The sequence below is a fragment of the Pseudopipra pipra genome, unplaced genomic scaffold (genome assembly GCF_036250125.1).
Source record: "Pseudopipra pipra isolate bDixPip1 unplaced genomic scaffold, bDixPip1.hap1 HAP1_SCAFFOLD_514, whole genome shotgun sequence".
NCBI lineage: Eukaryota > Metazoa > Chordata > Aves > Passeriformes > Pipridae > Pseudopipra > Pseudopipra pipra.
This window is the reverse complement of record NW_026990997.1, coordinates 1-16,134: the sequence shown is the minus strand read 5'-3', so window position 1 is coordinate 16,134 and position 16,134 is coordinate 1. Positions and strand designations below refer to the sequence as shown.

Sequence of the window (16,134 nt, the reverse complement as noted above, 5' to 3'; positions counted from 1 at the left end):
GGACCCTCAAATCCTCACAGAATTGGGGGAAGGAGAGGCTGCACCCCAGACCTTTATTTGACACCAAAACCTGGTTACAACGAGATGGGGGAGGTGAAAACCAGGGAGGGGGGGAGAGAGAAAATGAGATGGGGGGAAAAATGGGGGAGGCAGGGGAGAAAATAGGGGAAAAGAGGAAGAAAATGAGAGGAAAAGATGAATAAAATGGAGAAAAACAGCCAGAAAAGGGGGAAAAACAGCCAGAAAAGGGAGGGAAATGGCCAGAAAAGGGAGAAAACGGCCCGAAAAGGGGAGGGGGGGTGTCTGGGGGGGGTCCCGGGGGTCCCTCAGGCCTCGAGCAGCTTCCCCAGGAAGCGCAGGTTGAGGATCTTGAGCTGCTCCTCCAGGTCCATCCGCACGATCCCGTCCTCGCCGTCGATGCTCAGCAGGATCCCCGTGGCCTCCCGGTCCTCCCCCAGGATCACCTTCACCTGGGGGGGGCCGGGGAGGGCTCAGGGGGGGCCCTCAGGGGGTCTGGGGGTCCCCGAGGGGGTGGGGGGTCTCACCTTGTTGCTCTTGGTGGGGGTGACGGGCTCCAGGTGTTCGCTGGACACCGAGACCACCTTCTCGCTGTCCTTCAGGTACACGGAGCACAGCCCGCCCTGGGGGGCAAACGGGGGGGCTGAGACCCCAAAATAACCCCCCGGAGCCCCCACAGACCCTCCAGAGCACCCACAGACCCCCCGGAGCACCCACAGACCCCCCGGAGCTCCCACAGACCCCCCGGAGCACCCACAGACCCCTCGGAGCCCCCACAGACCCCCCAGAGCACCCACAGACCCCCAGAGCTCCCACAGACCCCCCGGAGCACCCACAGACCCCCCGGAGCCCCCCCAGGGCAGGGTTCTCACTGGGACACTCTGACTGACCTGTGAGTCCAGGACAGACCCCCCCAGACCCCAAATCCCGACCCCCCAGACCCCAAGGAAGCCCCCCCCGGGCAGGGGTCTCACCGGGACACTCTGACTGACCCGGGCTCTGTGCCACGGCCTGCGAGTCCAGGACAGACCCCCCAGACCCCAAATCCCGGCCCCCCTGACCCCCCTGACCCCAAGGAAGCCCCCCGGGCGGGGGTCTCACCGTGACGCTGCGGATGACCCCGGTCCTGCCCCACGGCCTGGTCCAGGACAGACCCCCCAGACCCCAAATCCCGGCCCCCCTGACCCCAAGGAAGCCCCCCGGGCGGGGGTCTCACCGTGACGCTGCGGATGACCCCGGTCTGCCCCACGGCCTGGTCCAGGACAGACCCCCCAGACCCCAAATCCCGACCCCCCCCCGACCCCAAATCCCGACCCCCCAGACCCCAAATCCCGACCCCCCCCTGACCCCCCAGACCCCAAATCCCGACCCCCCTGACCCCAAGGAAGCCCCCCGGGCGGGGGTCTCACCGTGACGCTGCGGATGACCCCGGTCTGCCCCACGGCCTGCGAGTCCAGGTAGGAGTCCCGGACCTTGACCTGGATGTCGGTGGTCACCCAGTCGCCCGCGCTGGGCTCGATGCCCGAGCCGGGGGTGTGGGGGGTTGTAGCCCCCCGGGGAGGGAGCCCCGGGGGTCATCGGGCTGTAGCCCACGGGCTGGGGCTCGGGCTGGCCTGGGGGGGACAGGGGGGTGGTTAAAGGGGGGTGGGAGGGGTTTGGGGGGGCATAGAGGGGCTATGAGGGGGGTGTAGGGGGGCTACGAGGGGGTGTAGGGGGGCTACGAGGGGTTTGGGGGGGGCCACAAGGGGTTTGGGGGGGGGCTCTGTTTTGGGGTTTGGAAGACCCTGGGGGAGGGTCTTAGGGGCGGTTTGGGGGTCCTGGTGGGTCTGGGGGTACCTGGTAGGCCATGAGGGGGAGCATGGCCAGCAAGTGGGTGTTCTGGTAGCCCAGTGGGTGTTCTGGTAGCCCAGTGGGTCTGGGGGGGCTCAGGGGGGGTGTGGGGGGGCTCAGGGGGGTTCAGGGTCAGGTTTGGGGGTCTCAGGGAGGTCTGGGGGTCCCGGGTTACCTGGTAGGCCATGGGGGAGGGCGTGGGGTGGTAGCTGGCCGGCGAGTGGGTGTTCTGGTAGCCCACCGGGCTCGGGGCCACCTGGTGGTAGCTCTGGGGGGAGGGGCTGGGCTGGTAGGACCCCTGTGGGGAGGGGACGGCGTAGGGCGAGAACTGCTCCGTGTTGTACCTGGGGGGAGACGGGGGGGGTCACACCCGGGGGTGTTTGGGGGGCAGGGGGTCCCCCCCAGAGCCACCTTTTGGGGGCCTGCAGGAGCTGCCCCCCAAAAGCATTTTGGGGTGTCCCAGAAGCCCATTTTCCCCCCCACAGTGACATTCTGGGGACTCCCCCCACCAAGAGCACAGCCCCCCCCTTGCCCCCTCTCAGATTTTGGGGTCCCCTTGCCTCCCCCCCCTTGCAGCACTTTGGGGTCCCCCCACCCCCCCCAAAAGCATTTTGGGGTCCCCCAGAAGCCCATTTTCCCCCCAGAGTGACATTTTGGGGGCCCTCCACCCCCCCAGATTTCAGTGTTCCCCCCCACCCCAGATTTGGGGTCCCCCCCATTTGGGGGTCCCGGGGGTTTGGGGGTTGTAGGGCCATGACTTGGGGTGTCCCCCCCACCCCCCCATTTTTGGGGTGCCCCCCGTTTGTCACTCACATGGCGGGGGTCCCGGGGGTCTGGGGGTTGTAGGGCCGTGACTTGGGGTGTCCCCCCCACCCCCCATTTTTGGGGTGCCCCCCGTTTGTCACTCACATGGCGGGGGTCCCGGGGGTCTGGGGGTTGTAGGGCTGCGTGACCTGGGGGGAGGCGGGGTCGGGGTACCCGGGGGTCTGCGGGTTGGGGGTCCCCCCATAGCCCTGGGGGGACGGGGTGGGCTCGTCCTCGAAGCCGTACTCGAAGTCCTCGTCGGCCCTGGGGGGGCAACGTCAGAGGGGGGGCCCAAATGGGACCCCCAGAGGGGGGAGACACAAATGGGACCCCCAGAGAGGGACAGACACAAATGGGACCCCCAGAGAGGGGGGAGACACAAATGGGACCCCCCCAAAAAGGGGGAGAGACAACACAGGAGGATTTGGGGAGGGGGAGACACGAAACGGGGGGGTTTGGTGAAAGGGACCCCCAAGAAGGGAAACTGGGGGGGTCCCATCTAGAAGAGGTTTGGGGTTTCTGGGGGGCTGTGGGGAGGTTTTGGGGGTAGGGGGTCTCACCTCGAGGTGTTGGGGCTGTTCTGGGTTATTTTGGGGTAGGGGGTCTCACCTCAAAGAGGTGTTGGGGCTGTTCTGGGTTATTTTGGGGCGGGGGTCTCACCTCGAGGGGGTGTTGGGGTTGTTGGGGTCCCAGGCCCCGCTCTGGGCCGGGGTCCTGCTCCCATCGTGCAGGGGGGTCTGTGACCCGTAGTGGGGGGTGCGGCTCCCTGGGGGGCGACCCCAAAAACGCCGTCACCCCCCCGGGGCCCTTTCCCCGGCTGGGGGGATCCCCCAGAGCCCCCCCATTCCCAGGGTTCCTCCAGAGCCCCCTCCCAGCCCCCCCAGAGGTCCCAGAGCCCCCCCAGTGCCCCCCTCAACTCCCAGAGTCCCCCCATTCCCAGGGTCCCTTGGAGCCCCCTCCCAGCCCCCCCAGAGCCTCCCCAGTGGTCCCAGAGCTCCCCTGCTGTGCCCCCCTCAACTCCCAGAGTCCCCCCAGTCCCAGGGTCCCCCCAGTGACCCCCTCAACTCTCAGGGTCCCCCCAATCCCCAGAGTCCCCCCAGTGCCCCCCTCAACTCCCAGGGTCCCCCCAGTCCCCAGGGTCCCCCCAGAGCCCCCCCAGTCCCTTCCAACCCCCCCCGAGCCCCCCAGTGCCCCCCAGGCCCCCCCCTCCCCACTCACCGTCGTGCAGGGGGGTCTGGGAGCCGTACATGGGGGTCCTGGACCCCGAGCCGTACATGGGGGTCTGGGAGCCGTACATGGGGGTCCTCCCGTAGGCCGACGTGAGCCCCCAAGCCGGGGCGCCGGGACCCCCTGGGGGGAAAGGGGGGTCAAACCCCTGACAGAGCCCCCCCTGCGGGGCCCAGGGGTCACCCCAACCCACTGAGGGGTCTCCAAGGGCCCCCACTGACCCACCGAGGGGTCTCCCAGGACCACCCCAAACCACTGAGGGGTCTCCCAGGACCACCCCGACCCACGGGGGGGTCACCCCAACCCACAGGGGGGTCTCTGGGGATGTTCCCCCCCACGGGGGGGTCACCCCAACCCCCAGGGGGGTATCTGAGGATGTTCCCCCCCTGACAGGGAGGTCACCCCAACCCACAGGGGGGTCTCTGGGGATGTTCCCACCCCACGGGGGGGTCACCCCAACCCCCAGGGGGGTCTCTGGGGACGTTCCCACCCCACGGGGGGGGTCTCTGGGGGTCTCCCCCACTCACACGGTGGTGAGGCGCTGCCTGTCCACGGAGATGGTCTGGCAGGTCGAGTGCAGCTCCACGCGCGCCGTGGACTCCGTGGCGTCCTTCACCACCCCGATGTACCCTGGGGGGGCACGGGGGGGGTCAGGGAGGGTCCCGGGGGGCTCTAGGGGGGCTCGGGGGGGGTCCCACACCCACCTTTGTAGGGCCCCTGCGAGATCCGCACCGTCTGCCCGATGAGGTCGTTGTCGCGCCGGCCCCGGCCCGCGGCTCATCCCGCCGGCCCCAAAGCCCCCCCGCTGGCCTGGGGGGCACAGGGGGGCTCAGGGGGGGCTCGGGGGGGCCCCAAAGACCCCCGGGAGCGCCCCCGACTCACCGGCCCCGCTGGGGTGCATGGGGCTGCTGATGCGGGGGGACATGGGGGTGAAGCCGCACACCGTGAAGTTGGTGACGTCCCGGGGCTGCGGGCGGGGAAAACGGGGTGAGGAGGGGGGAAAACGGGCAAAATCGGGGAAACTGGGGGTCCTGAGGGGTCCTACAGACCTTGGAGCCCCCGGCCAGCACCAGGTGGCGGGTCTTGCACACGAACATCCCCCCGTTCTCCACCAGCTTCTTGCAGTGCAGGAAGGCGAAGCCGCGGAAAAGGTGTCGGATCTCGCCCTCGCGGCCCTGGGGGGGAAAGGGGGGCAGGACCCCCAAATGAGGGGGGTGAGAGGCAGAAAAGGGGGTAAAACTCAAAGAGGTGGTGAAAGCCCAAAATAAGAGGAGTGAGAAGCAAAAATGGGGGCGTGGAAGTAAAAAAAAACGGCAGGAGAACCCCAAAACAAGGGAGAGAACCCCAAAACAAGGGGGGGAACCCCAAAACAAGGGGGGGAACCCCAAAACAAGGGGGGGAAACCTAAAAAGTGAAGGTGAAACCCCAAAAAGGGGAGGTGGAACCCCCAAAAACGAGGGAACCCGAAAAGAGAGGGTGAATCCCAGAGCAGGGAGCAAACTCCAAACCGAGGGAGGGAACTCGGGGACGTTCCCAGAGACACAGACAGAGCCGGGGACCCCCCAAAACACCCCAAGGAGCCCCCCAGGCCCCCCGGGGACCCCCCAGGACGCACGGAGTGGGGGCCATCGATGACTTTGACGATGTCCTTGACGTGGATGTTGTTCTGCTCCGAGTCCAGGGCGACGGCGAAGCGATTGTCCTTCTTCCTGGTGACGGCCTGGTGCCGCACCGTCACCACCTTCCCGTACATGTTCAGCACCTGGGGGGGACACGGGGGTCGGGGGGGGCTTCCCTAAAGTGGGGGACCCCCCTGGGGGCGGGGGGCACAGCCCTGGGACAGGGCAGAGCTCGGGGACCCCCCAAAACACCGACATGGTGCTGGTCTGTGACCCCCTACACGTGGGGGGCACGTCTGGGGGGCCTTGGCCAAAAACCTGGGGACCCCCCCCTGGGGTCAGGGGGACCCCCCCTGGGGTCAGGGGGACCACCCTGGGGTGGGGGGCACAGCCCTGGGGTGGGGGGCACAGCCCTGGACAGGGCAGAGCTTGGGGATCCCCCCCCATCCACAGGACACAGATTGGGGGTCCAGGACCCACCTGGAGACTCACCTGGGGGGTGACAGCAGAGACCCCCAGATTTGGGAACCCCCCCACATTTGGGAGCCCAGGACCCTCCTGGATTTAGGGGGGGGGTGTGTCTCACCTGGAAGGTGACCGTGGCACCCCCACATTTTGGGGGTCTCACCTGGAAAGGGATCATGGCACCCCCACATTTTGGGGGTCTCACCTGGAAGGTGACTATGGCACCCCCACATTTTGGGGGTCTCACCTGGAAGGGGATCATGGCACCCCCACATTTTGGGGGTCTCACCTGGAAGGTGATCATGGCACCCCCACATTTTGGGGGTCTCACCTGGAAGGGGATCATGGCACCCCCACATTTTGGGGGTCTCACCTGGAAGGGGATCATGGCACCCCCATATTTTGGGGGTCTCACCTGGAAGGTGATCATGGCACCCCCATATTTTGGGGGTCTCACCTGGAAGGTGATCATGGCACCCCCATATTTTGGGGGTCTCACCTGGAAGGTGATCATGGCACCCCCATATTTTGGGGGTCTCACCTGGAAGGTTTCCCTCTCGAGCCTCACGATCACCCCCACGGTTTGGGGGTCCAGCTGCACCAGCTCCCCCCACTCGTGCTGCCCCCCACGTCCACCCCCGACGCCGTCTCGGAGCAGAGCTGCAGGTCCCGGGGCAGCACCTTCAGCTGGGGGGAAAACACACCCAAAATCCTCGGGATTCACCCCAAAACAGGACTGACGCAGAATCCCCGGCGTTCACCCCAAAATCCCCGGGACTGACCCCAAAGTGGAACTGACACAAGACCCTCGAGTTCACCCCAAACCTGGACTGACCCCAAACCCCCAGGATTCACCCCAAACTGACCCCAAACCTGGACTGACCCCAAACCCCCAGGATTCACCCCAAACTGACCCCAAACCTGGACTGACCCCAAACCCCCGGGATTCACCCCAAACCCCCAAACTGACCCCAAACCCCCAAACTGACCCCAAACCCCCGGGATTCAACCCAAACCTGGACTGACCCCAAACCCCCGGGATTCACCCCAAACCGACCCCAAACCTGGACTGACCCCAAACCCCCGGGATTCACCCCAAACCAACCCCAAACTGACCCCAAACCCCAAACTGACCCCAAACCCCCGGGATTCAACCCAAACCTGGACTGACCCCAAACCACCGGGATCCACCCCAAACCGACCCCAAACCCCAAACTGACCCCAAACCCCTTGTTTTTCACCCCAAAGCAACCCCAAACCCCTTGTTTTTCACCCCAAACCGACCCCAAACCCCTTGTTTTTCACCCCAAAGCAACCCCAAACCCCCGGGATTCCCCCCAAACCAACCCCAAACCCCAAACCGACCCCAAACCCCTGGGATCCGCCCCAAACCCCAAACTGACCCCAAACCCCTTGTTTTTCACCCCAAACCGACCCCAAATCCCAAACTGACCCCAAACTCCTGGGATCCACCCCAAACCCCAAACCGACCCCAAACCCCTTGTTTTTCACCCCAAACCGACCCCAAACCCCTTGTTTTTCACCCCAAACCCCTTGTTTTTCACCCCAAACCAACCCCAAACCCCTTGTTTTTCACCCCAAACGCCCCCCTGACCCCGTTTCCCACGTGTTCCGCCCCGAACTCACCTCGTGCATGGTGAGGTCGGAGAAGAGGATGACGAAGTTCTCCTCCACCCTCACGATCAGCCCCGTGTCGCCCTCGAACCTCCCCGCGATCACCTTCACGTGGTCGCCCATCCGAAAGTACTTCCTGAGCTCCTGGGCCGGGAACTCCAGCATGTCCTGGGGGAGACACCCCTGTCAGGGCCGGCAGAAGGGGTTTTGGGGGCAGGGCAGAGCCCCTCGGGGGGTTTTGGGGTCTGCAGACCTTGAGGTCCTCGTGCTTGGGCATGATGGTGATTTTGTTGCCGTCCACGCTCAGGATCTTGCCCTGCAGGTTGATGAGCTCCCCCTCGCACACCTCCACGTTGTCCCCGGGCTGGAAGTTGTGCTCCCGCTCCTTCCCTGGGAGAGAAACGGGATTTGGGGCCCGGGGGATCCGGGGGGATTTCGGGGGGCTGCTGGAGGTGGCTCAGCTCCCCTCACCCCCCTCAGCGTCGGGCTGGAAGCTGTGCTGCCCAGGGGACAGGGGGGGTTTGGGGGTGCTGGGGAGAGGGGTTTGGGGGGATTTGGGGTCTGGGGAGGGCACCTGGAGGGGTCTTTGGGGGCTGGGGACCCCCTACCTGTGCTCTCAGTCACCACCTCCAGGTCGATGCCCTCGGGCTGGTCCTCGAACTTCTCCAGCTCGGACAGGGTGGGCTTCACCCCCTCCGTGATCTGGGAGGTTGGGGGAGGTTGGGGCTCGAGCCCTGCACTTGGGGTCCCCAGGGGAGCGTTTTGGGTTCAGGAAGGGGGGTTCTGGGCCTCACCACGGCCGACATGGCGAAGCTCTTGAACAGGAAGCCCTTCCTGCTGTACCGGTTGCCCTCGAAGATCAGGAAGTCGCCGTCGGAGGCCACGTCCCCCCCCAGGGACCTGCGGGACCCCCAGGTGAGCCCAGGGGGATCCCACGGGGAGGATCCCACGGGGAGGATCCCACGGGGAGGATCCCACGGGGGATCCCACAGGAAGGATCCCACGGGGTGGATCCAAGGGGGGGGTCCCACAGGGAGGATCCCAGGGGGAATCCCGGGGGGCGGGTACCGGATTTTCTCGGCGTCGAAGAGTCTCTGGGGCGGCCGCTTGAACTTCTTGCGTTTGGCAAACCAGTCCTTCTGCGGGGGTGAGGGGGGAGAGGGAGCCACTCACCCCCAGGGATCACCCACGGGGATCCACTCACCCCCAGGGATCACCCACGGGGATCCACTCACCCTCGGGGGCCCACCCATGGGGATCCACTCACTCCAGGGATCATCCTCAGGGATCCACTCATCCCAAGGATCCACCCCAGGAACCCACTCACCCCCAGGGATCCACCCGCAGGGATCACCCACACACCTGGGATCCACCCATGGGGATCCACTCACCCCAGGGATCCACTCACTCCAGGGATCACCCCCAGGAGTCCACCCCCAGGGATCCACTCACCCCAGGAATCACCCCCACACCTGGGATCCCCCCATCCAGGTGGACCCACCCCTCTGGGACCCCTCCCCTGCCCCAGGGGTGTCCCCCCCTCACCCACCAGGCTCATCCGGGCTTTGATGCGGTCGAAGTCGATCCTGGGGATCATCTTGAGGGAGATCTGGTTCTGGCTTGGCTCCACGTAATCCACCTGGGGGAGGGGGGGCAGGAACGCCCAGGTGAGCCCCAGGTAACCCAGGTGAGCCCCAGGTGAGCCCCAGGTAACCCCCCCCAGCCCCAGGTGAGCCCCAGGTAACCCCCCCCAGCCCCAGGTAACCCAGGTGAGCCCCAGGTAACCCCCCCCAGCCCCAGGTGAGCCCCAGGTAAGCCCCCCCAGCCCCAGGTGCCCCCCCAGGTAACCCAGGTGAGCCCCAGGTGCCCCCCAGGCGCGTCCCCCCCTCACCTGGGCGATGTCATCCTTGTAGATGCCCCTCTTGAGCCGGACCCAGGCCTTGGGTTTGAGGTTGGTGACCTCCTTGACCACCTTGAGCACGTCGGTCATCTCCTTGATGGGCACCATCTGCTGGTTCCAGTAGCCCAGGCGCAGGTTGCCCACGCCCTCGATGGCCTGTTTCACGTGGGTCTGCTTGTAGGCCTCCACGTACAGGTACCCCCTGACGTGCTCCGGGGCCACCACGGCCTTGATCTGCAGGGGCTGCAGAGGGGGGGGACAGGGGGTCACTGACAGTGCTCCCAGAACCACCCCAGTGCTCCCAGTATCTCCAGTTCCACCCCAGTGCCACCCCAGTACCCCCAGTGCCCCCCCAGTACCATCACAGTGCCCCCAGTTCCACCCCAATATCATCACAGTGCTCCCAGTGCCCCCAGTACCATCACAGTGCTCCCAGTGCCACCCCAGTGCCCCCAGTTCCACCCCAGTACTATCACAGTGCCCCCAGTACAGCCCCAGTGCCCCCAGTACAGCCCCAGTGCCCCCCCAGTGCCCCCAGTACAGCCCCAGTGCCCGCCCCAGTGCCCCCAGTACAGCCCCAGTGCCCCCCCAGTGCCCCCCCCGAGCCCCCAGTGCCCCCCAGTGCCCCCCGTGTCCCCAGTACAGCCCCAGTGCCCCCCAGTGCCCCCCAGTGCCCCCCGTGTCCCCAGTACAGCCCCAGTGCCCCCCAGTGCCCCCCAGTGCCCCCCGTGTCCCCAGTACAGCCCCAGTGCCCCCAGTGCCTCCCAGTGCCCCCCAGTGCCCCCCGTGTCCCCAGTACAGCCCCAGTACCCCCCCCAGTGCCCCCAGTGCCCCCCCAGTGCCCCCCGTGTCCCCAGTACAGCCCCAGTACCCCCCCCAGTGCCCCCCAGTGCCCCCCCAGTGCCTCCCCAGTGCCCCCAGTGCCCCCAGCACTCACGGTCTCCGTGTACTGGTACGCGATGAACTTGCGCATGAGGGCGACGGCCGTGGCTCGTTCCTCCCCGATCTGGGGGTCAGGGGGGGTCAGAGAGGGGGTTTGGGGGCAGAAAGGGAGAGTTGGGGGGGAAAAGGGGTTTGGGGTGGGGGCAGAAAGGGGGTTTGGGGCACAAACCGGGAGGTTTGGGGGCAGAAAGGGGGTTTGGGGCACAAACCGGGAGGTTTGGGGGCAGAAAGGGGGTTCGGGGGCAGAAAGGGGGTTTGGGGCACAAACCAGGAGGTTTGGGCACAGAAAGGGGGTTTGGGGGCAGAAAAACGGGGGTTTGGGTTTTGGGGTGGGGGCTCAGCACCCACCTTGCACTTGACAGTCCAGAGGTTGGGGTCCCTGTGAGGGGCAACGAAACCTGGTTACGGGACGAGGTCTGACCCTATTTCCTCTTCTTCCCCCTAATTAAATCTTTACTGTGACCCAATTCCCCCTTTTCCACCCCAGTTAATCCTCATTAAAGGGGGATCTGACCCAGTTCCCTCCTTTCTCCCCCACTCAAACCCTTTTCAGGCCCCAATTCCCCCCTTTCTGCCCCCAAACTCACTTGACCCCGGGCAGCAGCTGCTGTTGGGTGATGTCGTCCGACAGCTCATCCGAGCCCCCATAAACCCTGGAAAATGAGGGAAAACCCCCCCAAATCAGGCAAATCGGGGCTGGGGGGGGCAGGAGGTCCCTCCCTGTCACCACAACTGGGGGGGGGTCCCCGAGGGGTCCCTGGGGGTCACTCACGTCTCCCCCACCGAGGACTTGGCGTATTTCTTCATGTAATACTCGCCCAGCTCCTCCTCCCGCTGGTCCCTGGGGGAAAAAACAGGGGAAATGAGGGAAAAAGAGAGAAAAAAAGAGAGAAATGGGGCTGTGGGGGTCAGGGGGACTTCAGGGGGGGTCCTGGGGGGGTCCACAGTCACCTCCAGAGGTTCTGGAGCCGCCGGGCCCCAGAACGATCCTCGTCCAGCACCACGTTGTCGATGTTGGAGGCTGAGGAAGAGGAGGAAGGTCGGGATTGGGACCCCCCCGTGAGGGGCTGGGGGGGCACTGGGGGGTGTTTGGGCCCCCATATTTGTGGGGGGGACACACAGAGGGGGAGGTGAGGGGGGATCTTACCTTCGATCTCCTCTGCCCCGGGGACAAAGTGACGGTGGAGATGAAGTAAATAAACAGCAAAACCAGGTGAGGGGGGGAAACGGGGGGGAAATTGGGGTGGGGGGCGAGGGGGGGGTCAGAATTGATGGGGGGGGTCAGGGAGGGGGGTTGGGGGGTAAAAGTGGGATAAAAAAGCAACAGAAAAGCCCCAGGCGAGCACGGATGAGATGGAGGGATGGATGTGGGGGGAGGACGGACACGGGACCCTCCAGGGAAATGGGGGGGTCTGGGGGGGAAAAGAGGGGTTTGAGGGGAAAGGGCATTTGGGGGGGGGGCATGGGATCCCCCAGGGAAGGGGGAGTTTGGGGGGAAAAGGGGGGTTGGGAAAGAAAAAGGGATTTAGGGGAGGGAAAGGGGGATTTGGGGGGGAAAGGGGGATTTGGGGGGAAAGGGGGATTTGGGGGGAAAGGGGGATTTGGGGGGAAAGGGGGATTTGGGGGAGAAAGGGGGATTTGGGGGAGAAAGGGGGATTTGGGGGAGAAAGGGGTGTCCCCAGGGTGGGGAGGGGTCCTGGGGGGGTCCCCAGGGTGGGGGAGGTTCCCAGGAGTCCCAGGGGGGTCCCCAGGGTGCCCCCCCCTCACCTTTCTCCAGGATGTCCTCAGCTCCGTCCTCCCACTGATCTTCATCCTCGTACTCATCGTCCACATCTGGGGGGGTTGAGGGGGGTCAGTGGGGTGGGCAGAGACCCCCCAAACCCTCCTGGAGCCCCCAGATCCCCCCAAACCACCCCTGAACCCCCCCAGGGCCCCCCCAGATCCCCCCTCACCGGCCTCGTCCAGGATGAACCCCCCGTGCCGCGGTTTCTTGGCGGGCCGATCGTCATCTTCCTCCTCCTCCTCCTCCTCGTCGTACTCCTCCTCCTCTTCCTCCTCCTCCTCCTCCTCCTCCCCCCTCCTCCTCCTCCTTCCCGCTGCCCCCGCGCTGCTCCTCGGCCTGAGGGGGGGGTCGGGGGGCTCAGGGGGAGCCAGGGGACCCCCAAAGCCCCCCAGCCTTCGGCCTCACCTCGCCTTCCTCCCCCTCGCTGCTCCTTGGCCTGGGCAGCTCAGGGGGAGTCAGGGGGGTTTGGAGGGGTCAGGGGGAGCTCGGGGGGCTCAGGAGACCCCCGAACACCCTGAGCCTTTGGCCTCACCTCGCCCTCCTCTCCCTCCTCCCCCTCGCTGCTCCGCTCGCTCTCGTCCTCCGAGAAGTTGCTGTCGTCGCTGTCCGACATGGTCGGGGGTCCTGGGAGGTCTAGGGGGGCTTCAAAAGGGCTGAGGGGATCCTGGAGCAGCCAAGAGAGTGTTCTGAGCGGAGCTGGGGGGGGTCCTGAGGGGGTCACGGGGGTGTTCTGGGGGGTCTTGGGGATGGGCTGGGGCGGCTGCGGATCCTTCAAGGGGACCCGGGGGGTCCCGGGTGGTCCCGGGTTGGTGTGGGGTTACCCCGGGGTTACCTCGGGGGTGTCCCGGGTTATCCCGGTGGATCCCGGGTGGTCCCACCGCCCCCACCGCCCCCTCTCACCCTCAGGCTCCGCTCGCTCTGAGGCCGCGACCCGGTCTGGCTCCGCCGGGGCCTGTTCCTGTCCGTGCGCCGCTCCCGGCTGTCAGTCTGTGACCCGGTGCCGTTCCCGGTGCCGTTCCCGGTGTCCCTCCCGGTCCCTTTCCCGGTCCCTGTCGCGGTTCCTGTCGCGATTCCCAGGCTGGGCCCGCGCTCCCTCCGCGTCCCTTAACAGCCCCTTCCTCTCGCGAGATTTCCCGCCCTCCCTCTCGCGAGATCTCGCGCGACGGCGGCGCGGCGGGACCAAAAAAAAGCGCGGAGCGTTTTTATGACATCATCGGGGCCGCGACGTCACTGATAGGCCCCGTGACGTCACGGACCAAAGCCCCCCCGCCCCCGTGACACCCCCCCCCAGACACGTCCCAACCCTCTGGGATCCCCCTGTGCACACAAAGGAAGCAATGTCACAAAAAAATCAATTTATTTAACAAAACATAAGAGTTTCACCCCAAAACTTGCGGGTCTATCCCAAAATTACCTATTATCCCCCCAATTATCCCTCCCCGGAGGGCCACTCCCCAAAACCCATCATTGGGACCCCCGTGGACACACTCAGACCCCCCCGACACCCCTGGAGACCCCCAGGGGGGCTTGGGGGTGTCCAGGACCCCCGTGGAGACCCCCCAAATCACCCCCCCAGTCAAACCCCAAAACCAGCCTCCCCCCACCAAGAACAGGGGTCAGACCCCAAACCCCCTCCCAAACTCAGATCTCCCAGGACCCCCCTCAATTTCTGCCTTTAACCCCCCAAAACTCCCTCTGGGGGGGGTCCAAGATCCTCTGAAGCCCCCCAAGCCCCCCCAACCCCTTCAGACCCCCAACCAACACCAGGCCCCCCAGTAGCCACCCAACTCCCGGCCAGACCCCCCAAGACCCCAGAAACCCCTCCTTAACCCCCCAAAGCCCTCCTGCCCTGACCCCCTCGGGACCCCCAGGGTGAACCCCCGTGCCCCTCCCACAGCCCCACGAGTGCCTCTCCCAGAGCCCAACCCACCCCCAAAACCCCCTTTAGCCCCCTCGCCCCCCTCCCCAGCCGTGTTTCGGGGCATCCCCGGGGGTCCCGCTCCCTCAGGGCCCCCCCGGGGGGGGCAGCTTGCCCGTGATCTTGTTGGCCCCCTCGAGGAGGGCGTTGTGGATGTCCTTGGCCCCCCCGATCTGGGCCTTGATGAGGGGCAGGTACTGGGTGTAGGGCAGGGGGGGCTCCCCGGGACCACCCCCCCCCTCGCCCTTGGGGGCCGCCGGGACCAGGGCGGGGGCGTGTTTGGCGCTGTCGAAGCTCTGGGAGAGGCACTCGTGGGCCAGGCGCTGGGGGGGACACGGGGGGGGTCACCCGGGGGGCCCTGGGAGGGTCCCCGAGCTGAGACTGGGGCAGTTTCGGGGGATTTGGGGGGTTTAGGGAGGTTTTGGGAGAGGCACTCGTGGGCCAGGTGCTGGGGGGACACGGGGGGGTCACCAGGGGGCCCTGGGAGGGTCCCCGAGCTGAGACCGGGGGAGTTTTAGGGGATTTGGGGGGGTTTGGGGAGGTTTTGGAAGAGTCACTCTTGGGGGGGCACAGGGGGTCATCTGGGGGTGGTCCCCAAGGTGGGACAGAGGGGGTTTGGGGGTGTTAATGTGGGGTTTGGGAGGTGGGTTTGGCTCTGAGAGAGGCACTCGTGGGGCTGGGGGGACACACAGGGGGGTCATGGGGGGGTTGGGGGAAATTGGGGGAGTTATGAGGAAGGGGAGTTTGGGGCTGTTTTTGTGGTAATTTGGGGTGGTTTGGGGGTATTTTTGGGTGGTTTTGGGGGGTCTCTCACCAGGCACAGCTCCAGTTGGTCACAGAGAGCATAAAACTCCTCCAGGCTCTTGTCGAAGCGCTGCAGGGCCCCGTCCGCGCTCTTCCTGAGGGAACCGGTCAGACTGGGGGGCACTGGGGGGCACTGGGGGGACTGGGGGGCACTGGGGGGGACTGGGAGGTACTCGGGAGGTACTGGGACGGTACTGGGACGGTAGTGGGATGTACTGGGATGTACTGGGAGGCACTGGTCACTCACTGGCCGCTGTCGATGCTGCAGTTCTGCATCAGGTTTTGCGCCGCCACCTTCATCAGGCTCTGAGGGGGTCGGGGGTGAGGGGGGGACCCCAAAACCTGGGGAGACCCCCCCGAGGGAGGGACACGCCCCCTCAGGGGACACGCCCCCTCCCAATGCTAAACCCCGCCCCTTCCCCACACAAGCCACGCCCCCTCGGTATCGGACCACGCCCCATTTCACATCAGGTTCTCGCCCCCTCAGGCACCGCCCACCTGCGGATCGCGTCCCCCCACGCCCGCCCCTTACTTAAGCCCCGCCCACCTGCAGGCTCTCCTTCAGCTGCGGCAGCAGGACCCGGAAGCGCTGCACGGGCTCGAAGTCCTGCTGCGCCTGCGCGGCCTGCGCGGGGAGCGCGGGGCCCGGAGCGGCCCCGACCGTTGGGGGGGGGCCCGGCCCCGCTCCTGCCGCCGCTGCGGGTCCCGCTCCCGCTCCGGGCGGCCCCGCGGGAGGTGCGGGGGGAGGCCCAGGGCCGGGCCCAGGCTGAGGCGGCGGCGCCGCCATTGTCGTCCCCGGGGCCGCTTCACTTCCGGCGCGCGGCGCGGCGGGGAGTGACGTCGCTGGGAGCGCGCCGGAAGTGGCGGTGCGAAGATGGCGCCCACCATCCAGACGCAGGCGCAGCGCGACGAGCCGGGGCACCGGTAACGGCCGTGACGTCACCGTCTTGACGTCATGGGGCAGTGTCGTGACGTCACGCGGAGCGCGGGAGCCCCTCCGCGAGATTTGGGGGGTCGCCTGACAGGAAGGAATGGGGGGGGGTCCCCATTGTGACGTAACGGCGCGCGCGGGGATGGGTAGGGGTCGCTCGTGCCGTCATATTACACTGATGTGACGTCACGCGGAGCGGGGGGGAGTCCCCCGGGGGTTTGGGTGGGCTGGGGGTCCTTCGTGACGTCACGGCTCCGA

At 66.4% G+C, this 16,134-nt stretch overlaps 2 protein-coding genes across 2 annotated transcripts; both read right to left on the bottom strand.

The window, feature by feature from the left end:
* Nucleotides 1–194: 194 nt before the first annotated feature.
* SUPT5H (SPT5 homolog, DSIF elongation factor subunit) lies at nt 195–13,374 on the bottom strand. Its single transcript, XM_064643651.1, is given in 35 exon segments — nt 195–470; nt 546–641; nt 1,428–1,559; nt 1,561–1,626; nt 2,024–2,192; nt 2,758–2,916; nt 3,313–3,418; nt 3,871–3,982; nt 3,984–4,002; nt 4,407–4,509; nt 4,584–4,650; nt 4,652–4,689; nt 4,762–4,846; nt 4,929–5,054; nt 5,495–5,641; nt 6,505–6,593; nt 6,596–6,650; nt 7,611–7,766; nt 7,852–7,988; nt 8,207–8,300; nt 8,393–8,498; nt 8,667–8,737; nt 9,148–9,237; nt 9,490–9,741; nt 10,436–10,504; nt 10,789–10,819; nt 11,028–11,093; nt 11,213–11,281; nt 11,392–11,461; nt 11,588–11,599; nt 12,208–12,273; nt 12,393–12,517; nt 12,519–12,559; nt 12,756–12,876; nt 13,111–13,374. Coding segments are annotated over 34 exon segments (3,249 nt in total). The 5' UTR covers nt 12,837–12,876; nt 13,111–13,374; the 3' UTR covers nt 195–326.
* Nucleotides 13,375–14,146: 772 nt separating this feature from the next.
* On the bottom strand, nt 14,147–15,865 carry MED29 (mediator complex subunit 29). Its single transcript, XM_064643650.1, has 4 exons — nt 15,493–15,865; nt 15,193–15,251; nt 14,956–15,040; nt 14,147–14,464 (listed from the first exon to the last, which is right to left on the bottom strand). The coding sequence occupies exons 1-4, from the start codon at nt 15,730–15,732 to the stop codon at nt 14,228–14,230; spliced, it is 621 nt and encodes a 206-aa protein (XP_064499720.1). The 5' UTR covers nt 15,733–15,865; the 3' UTR covers nt 14,147–14,227.
* Nucleotides 15,866–16,134: the final 269 nt, after the last annotated feature.

Excerpts from the sequence above, each read along its gene's own strand:
- MED29 (XM_064643650.1), bottom strand. The coding sequence starts at position 15,732 with ATGGCGGCGCCGCCGCCTCAGCCTGGGCCCGGCCCTGGGCCTCCCCCC. Across the intron at positions 15,041-15,192 it reads TGCAGCATCGACAGCGGCCA|GAAGAGCGCGGACGGGGCCC; the intron begins GTGAGTGACCAG and ends CGGTTCCCTCAG. Across the intron at positions 14,465-14,955 it reads ACCAACTGGAGCTGTGCCTG|CGCCTGGCCCACGAGTGCCT; the intron begins GTGAGAGACCCC and ends TGTCCCCCCCAG.